The sequence below is a fragment of the Drosophila ficusphila genome, unplaced genomic scaffold (genome assembly GCF_018152265.1).
Source record: "Drosophila ficusphila isolate 14025-0441.05 unplaced genomic scaffold, ASM1815226v1 contig_787, whole genome shotgun sequence".
In the NCBI taxonomy this organism is placed as follows: domain Eukaryota; kingdom Metazoa; phylum Arthropoda; class Insecta; order Diptera; family Drosophilidae; genus Drosophila; species Drosophila ficusphila.
In genome coordinates this window covers 557419-566243 of record NW_025064732.1, presented here as the reverse complement: position 1 = coordinate 566243, position 8825 = coordinate 557419, and the positions used below count along the sequence as shown (strand labels likewise).

At 46.5% G+C, this 8825-nt stretch overlaps 1 protein-coding gene across 1 annotated transcript; it reads left to right on the top strand.

Moving 5' to 3' along the window:
* Positions 1-226: 226 nt before the first annotated feature.
* On the top strand, positions 227-4766 carry LOC108098745 (GATA zinc finger domain-containing protein 10). Its single transcript, XM_017201880.2, is given in 1 exon segment — positions 227-4766. A coding segment is annotated over 1 exon segment (2355 nt). The 5' UTR covers positions 227-1461; the 3' UTR covers positions 3817-4766.
* Positions 4767-8825: the final 4059 nt, after the last annotated feature.

Genomic DNA, 8825 nt, shown 5'->3' with positions numbered 1-8825 from the left:
TCGGTGGAAAAGCGGCAACAGCGCTTGCCATAAACCCAAAGACGACATTTTTATGGCAGCGCCAGGCGCAGCGTGGATCGATAAAGTGTTGGAGCGAGAGATCCATACTGCCGCACCGCTCGCTCCCGCTGCTGATTGGTGGAGCTGAGTGCGCAAAATCCAACCCAGCAAGCGCTCACCGCACACCGATACACACAGCGAAAGCCGAGCGTTTATTTGATTTATTAGCAGGGCCACGAGCGCATATATTCATCTCTTTCTCGCCAAGGCATTCCAGCTGGCAAATGCCGACGCACACTCGTTCAGCGAGCACACACAGATACACGAGCACACGCAGCTACAGATACGGTACACAGATACAGATGCAGATACACCCGGCCGGACCAGTTTTTCCAGCCACCCTGTCTGGCGGACCGAGCGACCGCTTCGACTGCTTCGACCGCCTGCTCGAGCGGCCAGCGGCACACCGTCTCTCATTCGACTCTCGCATTCGCCGTCGTCAGCACACGCGCACGCAAAACGCAGAACGCTAAACGGCAAACGGGAAACGTACGGCAGCAACATCAGGCGGCAGTACGGCAGCAACATCAGCAGCACGGCAGCAACATCAGTGCGCCAGCAGCAGCAACTCGGTTCGCTGGTTCGCTGTTTCGGTTTTCGTTTCGTTTTCGTGTCGTCTCGGTCTCGGTAACTCGCTTCGTGCCTCGTCATCAGCCGAAAAAAACAAAAAATATACGAAAAAAAAACACCTACAAATACAACAAGAAAAAAAAAAACGTCAGCCCAATAAAGAGAGAAAAAAAAGGAAAAAGAACCGAAAGATACAAACGTATTATAGCCAGGAAAAAGCAGCGTAGAACGCACCTCGAACAGGTTTCGCCGTCGTCCGGAGAAACAGAAAGGTGCTCAATTCCGCCCAGTGTGGAGGTATTTTTTCGGTGTTCCCGCAACGAGAATATACAAAATAAATAATACATCAAATGAATAACAACAACTTTCTGAGGCACTTTCGCGTCGGGTTTTAACAACAATTTTCAAGTGTTTTCGCCGCCCGCCTTGTTTGTTCGCAAAACGCAAACACAGCGGCATAGAAGAAATATTTGTGACTGTGGAAAAAACAACAAAAAGCTAAAGCTGTTTAGCCAAAAATCCCAAAGAGAGCCAAAGCTAAATTTTTGATACGCGAAACAAAGTAAAAAGTAACAACACGAAGTTTGTTATGCAATTTTAAGCCACGAGCAGCTACAAACTACAGCCAAAATCAAAAAAACGAAAAAGTAAATTACAAGTGCAACATGGTTTCCCACAAAATGTTCAAAATGTCTAACTAAAGCGTAGCCTAAAACTAAAAAGTAGCAGCCAACAAAAAACAAAGTTAAATCAAGCGACCGATCTTCTGCCGGATCATCAAGAGTTTGTAAACCTTCAGTCGAAACTGAAACAGGAAGCAATCCCCGCAAGATGCTGACCATGGAATCGGATATGAAGGGCAGCCTGCTGCATGCCACCATGCCGCCCCACCACACGAGTGCCGCGTTGCACGGCCACGCCGCCTCGCCATATTCCGCATTGGCACCGCTGATGAACCTGGGCCAGTCGCACCTGACCCACTCGCAGCTGAGCCACCACAACCACCACCACCACCACATGAGCGCCCACATCGCGGCCAGCCAGAGTCCCAATCCGCTCAGCTCCCTCCAGTCCTCGATGGCCAACACGCTGAATGGCGGCCAGGTGGGGCAGCAGCAGCAGCAGCAGAGCTCCCCGCTCCACAGCTCCAGCGAACTGAGTCCCACGCAGAGCAGCATCGGCAGCCACCACATGACCTCGCCGGTTAGCCACCAGCAGCAGCAGCACCAGCAGCAGCAACAGCAGCAGCAGCAGCAGCACTCCCAGCAGCAACACCTGGCCGCCGGATCCGCTTTGAGCAGTTTGACCGGCGGTTCCAGCAACAACAACAACAACAGCGCCACGGCCAACAAGAACCAGCAGCACGCGGATCGGGTGAAGCGTCCGATGAACGCGTTCATGGTCTGGTCCCGCGGCCAGCGGAGGAAGATGGCCTCGGACAACCCCAAGATGCACAACTCGGAGATCTCGAAGCGATTGGGAGCCCAGTGGAAGGACCTCTCGGAGTCGGAGAAGCGTCCGTTCATCGACGAGGCCAAGCGGCTGAGGGCGGTGCACATGAAGGAGCATCCGGACTACAAATACCGACCACGCCGCAAGACCAAAACGCTGACCAAGACCAAGGAGAAGTACCCGATGGGTGGCCTGATGCCCGGCCAGGCGGTGGGTGGCGGAGCGCCCGGTGAGCCGGTGACCCCCACCCGAGTGCAGGGTCAGCCGGGCCAGAATCAGTCGCTCAATGGCAGCGGAGGCAGTGCAGCGGCAGCGGCGGCGGCGGCAGCAGCAGCAGCGCAGCAGGCGCGCCAGGATATGTACCAGATGAACGCGCCGAATGGATACATGCCGAACGGCTACATGATGCACGCGGATCCCGCCGGAGCGGCAGCCTACCAGACCTCCTACATGGGGCAGCACTACGCGGCGCAGCGGTACGACATGGGCCACATGTATAACAACGGGTATGCGATGTACCAGACGGTGTCCGGCGGACAGACATCGCCGTACGGCAGCAGCCTGCAGCAGCCGGGATCGCCGTCGCCGTACGGCGGCAGCAGCTTGCAACAGCAGCCGGGCAGCCCGGCTCCCTACGGCGGGGGCGGAGGAGGAGGCAGTGGCACCCAGGTCTCGTGCCAGAGCCATAGCCCCAGCGATTCGAGCATCAAGTCGGAGCCGGTGTCGCCCAGCCCAAGTGCCATAGCGCTGAACAACAACAACAACATCAACAACAACCACATCATGAAGCGGGAGTACAGCTCGGCGGCAGCGGCAGCGGCGGCAGCAGCAGCAGCAGCAGCCGCCGGCGGCGGGGAGCTGAATCACCTGATGAACATGTACCATCTGCCCGACGAGCAGCGACACCTGCTCCACTATCAGACTGACTCGCCCGATCTGCAGCAGCAACACCAGGCGATGCAACAGCAGCAGCAGCAGCAACAGCAGCAGCAGCAGCAGCACCTCACGCAGCAACACCTCCCGCAGCAGCACCAGCAGATCCCGCAGCAACACCAGTCGATGCAGCAGCAGCAGCAGCAACACCACCTGCAACACCAGCAATCGCTGAGGACAATGGCGCCGCTGGCACACATGTGAGAAATGGCCAGCGCCTATGGAGCAGCAGGCTCCAGTGTGAGCGTATCGCCCCCACTGCCGCCGTACATGCCGACGGCCTCGCAGCAGCAACAGCAGCAGCAACAACAGCAGCAACAGCAGCAGCAACAGTTGCTTAATGGACGGCCCAGTCCGACGGCATCGGGGTCGTCGGGCGGTCGCTCCTCGGCGCATTCCAGTGGCCATACCGCCGCGCATTCACCCGCCTTGGCAGCCGCCTACCAGCTGACCCCCTCTGCCGCCCCCTCCTCCTCCTCCGCTAGAGATGCTGCTGCTGCTGCCACTGCGGCGGCGACTGCGGCGGCCGTTGCTGCTGCAGCTGCGGCGGGCTCCTCGTTCGCCGCCTCGGCCAGCATGCTGGACATGCAGCAGCAACACCTCGAGGAGCAGCAGCAGCAGCAACACCACCATCTCCACTACCAGCAGCAGCAACAGCAGCAGCAGCAACACTACCAGCAGCAGCAGCAGCAGCACCTCCCGCAGCAGCAGCAGCACCACCAGCTGTACCATCACTATCATCCTGGCCACGAGGCAGCGGTGGCCGCCAGTGCTGGCCTCCTGGATATATCCACATTGTAAATTATTGAAAATATTAACTAAAAGCCCTAGGATACGCACACCCACACACCCAAACACCCAAACACACACACACACACACACAATTTTAGCCTTAGTTCTTAAGCAGGTTTAATTCAAAGTGGCAGAGAAGAACCCACAACAACAACAAGATGAAGAAACGCATATAAATAAATGAAGTAGGATTAATGTTTAGTCATTTAAATGAAGCATACGCACTGTTGTACCACAATAGGAAGACGACAACTCACTTGCATTCCATACTGTTCTGCTTCGATTTCCCGTTTTTGATTTTCCGCTTGCTGCATAGCTAAAACAATTGTGTGATACAAATAAATTGTTGCGAGTTACTGAGACAACAAATCGTTTGATTTACCATTTCATTTCCATACACTTTTTGCTGTACAAAACATTCTCAGACATTAAATGTGCATTTGAAGCAAAAACACAGAGACGCGGAAGCTGAATGAAAACACAAGTTTAGTAGGAGTAAAGACAATTGATACGAGGCGAGAAAAGGAGCGATGAAAATATTTCAGAAAAGCAAAGAAAAATGTCAAAAACATTCTATTTTATAAATTCTCTTATGCATTAAGTAATTATAATTATTATCTATTATATAAACAATTTAATTATTAATTATGCTTACAAATACAAGACAAGACAACCATAATTAATTGTAATAAAGCGAAAAACAAAATTATTATTATTATTAAAACATAAATCGAAACGAAGGCATGAATCTACTGCATAATACAAACACAACAGAAAGAAAAAATGTTAGTAAACCTAAAGAAAATTTAGTAAAAGAAAAACCAAGAAACGTGCAAAACGTGAATGTGAAACATGGAGCGAGGCAGCGAAAACAAACAAATCCAACAAAAAAACATTGCCAAGCACCTGGAAATAATAAAAACAAAATCCACAAAAAAACAAATAAAAGAAAAATCTTTACAAAAATTTAAATTATTTTTTTATTATTACTTTTGTTTTGCCGTCGGCAAAAAATGGGAAGCGCGATTCGAAGCGAGTATCCGTGAATTTTGCATACCGAGTCGATATGCAAGTTTAATGTGTCAAGATGCTTTATATTCCAGTTTTGCTTTTATGACTCCCCCATATTGTTAAGGGGGATGCGTAATTCCTAAGACAAAGGCGATTAAAGTAGTAAAATTTAAATGAAATTCGCGCATTGTCAACATAAATAAAGTGTTAGTGGAAGTCATTAAGCAAACCTTGACAAATTAGAACAAAACGTGAAATGAGATTCCCATAAAAATGTTATACCCACTCGATTCTCGTTTCATCTGAATTATTTTAACTTCAGTCCGTCGTACACCTCTCCACTACAATTTTTTAGGGATTGCATGCTGTAATCTGACATTTCAATATTTATTTAAGTGCATTTTGTCAATGATTATCTGCATTTTCGTGACCGGAAGCCGGAGCTTTGTAGCTGACACCGTCCGAACTAATTCTACAGATCATGCATCAAGGTTGAAACACAATTATTGGGAGTTTTGATAATATGCACACTGATATACTACATTTTTAGGGCCACTCACCAGACCCAGTTTGTCCAATCACTCGACCGTCGGTGAATGGGCCTACAAAACTCCATAATATCCACTTAATATGGCTAATTTATGCTGGCCAGACCATCGCATCTGGCCCACGCGCTAAGCCAACATTTCAAAACGCTCATAAAAAATTATGATATGTATTATTAATGAAAATTGCAAATTCAGAGCGACAGGGCACAAAAACAAACACCTCGACGCACAAAAACTTTGGCTACAAAACAATTTATTTATTATGTGCAAACATTATACACTGTTTACTACTTTTTTTGTGTCAATCGAAAACTGCTGATTATTATAATTTCAGTAAATGCTTTGGCTTAAAATGAAAGCTGCCGCGGAATTTCAATTAATATATGTTCAAATTTTTACCACCTTCCCACTGTTTGCTACTTTTATTCAGACTTTGCAATCAATTAGTGGCAACGATTTTTAATTATAAAATTTTACACCTAAATTATTTTCCGCTTCGAATGTGTAACCTATGCCCCGTGTTGATCAAAAATGTTCAACCTTTCCCTTCGCCTTAACCGAAATGACCATTTTTATTTTTCTGTGCTCAAAATAGTTCGCATACATAAAAACGAGACTCGATTTGCATTTGTCGCAATTTTCATAATATTCACAGATTTTTTTCTGTGGGCCTCCGCTTATCTTTTATTTTGAGGCCTGTTTATTTGTGTTGAAATGCGAGATTGCCGAGTGGCATGTTCGAGATACATGCATAATTTTTCAGTATTTTGTGTGAAACAAATGCAAAGCGAAAACTTTATTAATGCTATATGGGTGTCATTTGAGCTAAGCTGCATCAGATACAATCTAGCTCCACTGCGACTTCGTTTGACATGCAAATCGGCGGTGGGAGATCGTTTCAGTCAGTTGCGTCTGATATTTGATTTGGATTTATTTCGGAACGTATTTACTTTGTTCTCCTGTCAGGCAGCTGTGTTTGCTTACTTTTAATTAGCTGAAAAAATTGTTCTGTGCTCTGTTCTGTTTTATTTTAATTTTATTTCTCCAACTAATTTTTTGTGGCGCTGTCATTTGTTGCAATCAGTGAGAAAATGAATCGAACGGCCGATGACAACATTTTTATTGCTGCTAGCTTGCCATTAAAATTAAGAGCTAATCACACGTTTAACAAGATTTTGTTTTGTGTGTGTTTATTTGGTGGTTTCTGGCTTTGATCTGTGTTTTTTTTTTGTTGCCTCTTCAGTGGGGACAGGTGCTTAACTTTATTTTTTGGCTGCAGCTGAGTCAGCAATCGGCGATCGTGAGAGTTTTTCGTCTGGCTTTGTTTTGGCTCTTTTGATATAGTTCATTAATTGGCCATAATAGTTTTGTTTTATAACTGGGTCTGTGTTGAACTTGAAATTTATTAGAAGCTGGCTGACGAACTTGTCAACTGTTTGCCATCTTCAAATTGATTTATTCGTTTAATTTAAACTGCAAACTTTGGGTTTAGGTAATTGGGTTTCTTTGGTTTTGAACTTGCTTGCTCCCCAGAATTTTTTCCAAGTTCTTCCCTGTGGGACTTGCTAATCAGATACACCCAGATCTACTCTCTCTTTCTTTTGGGGACTGCCTTCAACCCTTCAATTATGCCAACAAAGGCTAAGGGAAGGCCAGAAAGAGACGGAAGCAGGGATGCTAGGATGGATAGATAGAGTTGAACAACTAATTAAACTTGAACAATGGCGAAAAGTTGGCAAACAAATGACATTACTTCGACTTCAGTCTGGGCAGTAAGTAGTAGTAGTTTTTGAGTGGTTTGTGTTTTCGTTTTGGGCTGGTTGACACATTTCTGGAATGTAGGTTAACCGAGTGAGACATGCGACGAAATCGAGTTGATTCGTAAGCCTAAAACTGTAACCAATTTGGAGACGGGCCTGTTTTTACAATTTTTTTTCTTCTTTATTTTTCGGGTGGCTACGGGTATACCCGTTTCCGAGATGCGAGTACATGAACAAATCGGATTAGTTGACAAAAATCCAATTAGCTGTGGGCCCCAAAACCAAACGGTTAACAATTTTCAACTGGCAGTGGAAGAAGAAAAAAAACTCGAGCATTTGATGGATGTGTGGCAGGCGTAAGAATTTATAGACCGTTGATTTGATCGATAGGCCCGAGATGTCGTTCGTTGATTTACGAGGTACAGGTATTAAAAGCAGGTAAGCCTCCGCGAGTCGGAATGCAAATTCTCAGACTGCCTGGCGACCCCGAAAATAAGCTGGTGGAACGCATCACCTGCACCGGAAAATGGGAAAACCCAAAACAACAGGCTGCCCGAAAGTGCATACCTGAGCCCGGATAATAAACCTCTAAAATCCACGCCTCGCAAATCCGCAAGCGGATGCTCCGAGGATCCGCATCCTCGTTTTTGGGCAATAAAGGGCTAAACAAACAGGCGCTGACAATAAGTCCCTATAGATCGCAGTGCATATTATCATAATCACCAATAAAACCGTAGTCTCTCCGTAATCCACTGCAACCCATTTCGAACCCCTGTTGCATTCAGGGATTTGTGGTCTCTGACTAAACTTCAAGTTTATCTGCATAACACTCGTCGTATCTCGACGATTCCCGGTATTCCATCCCGATCTCGACCTCCACCCGCATTTTCGCCTAGTGTAATTCAATCACAGAACGCGTTCTTCGGAGGGGAGGAGAGCGCCTGCATAAAGTGCGCAATCTGAGTCCCATGGGGCCATTGGCTAATCGCTGTCTAATTATAATTTTGCATTTTTATCGCTAAGGGTCTGAACGTTTGGATTAGAAGGAGGGGGAATGAAGGGGAGAGGGAGGAGGAGGGGACGGCAAGGCCGTTTCTGTTTCGGCTGCGGTTTGTTTTGCAATTAGGCGATTAGTCACGCCCTGATTTGTCATTGATACTCCGTCCGCTCGATTGCTCAGTTTCGTCGAGTGTTATGTGTAGTATTCGGAACTGAGCCGCTGTAACTATATAAACTATGCGGGCTGGCTTAGTGATACAACAGATTTCGGGACTGGGTGGGGTAAAATATGCAGATAACAAGAAGGGAACATGATATGCGATGCCAGTGGGAAGGTCTTCGCTTGCATTTTCAATATACGGAATTTTAAGTGCATTTTATGATATAGTGCATTTTTCGGGATTAATATTTTTGATGATATATTGAATTGATATAAGTATCAAAAATTTAAAGCCTTTATAGCATATCTTCAAGAAATTATTTAAAAAATCTTTACTTCAACCACTTTTCTCTGTTTAAAGAGGAAGTAATTATTTATATAAATTCATCAGCTAGTTTCCCTGAAACTTTTAAAGTAATTCCCTACTTCCAAGTTCCCATTCAAGTAATGCATAGCTAAAAGTCGTGATATATTTATGAGCCAGGACAGCAGCAGCAGCAACAACGGCAACAACAACTTTGGGCGACAAGAGCAGCAACA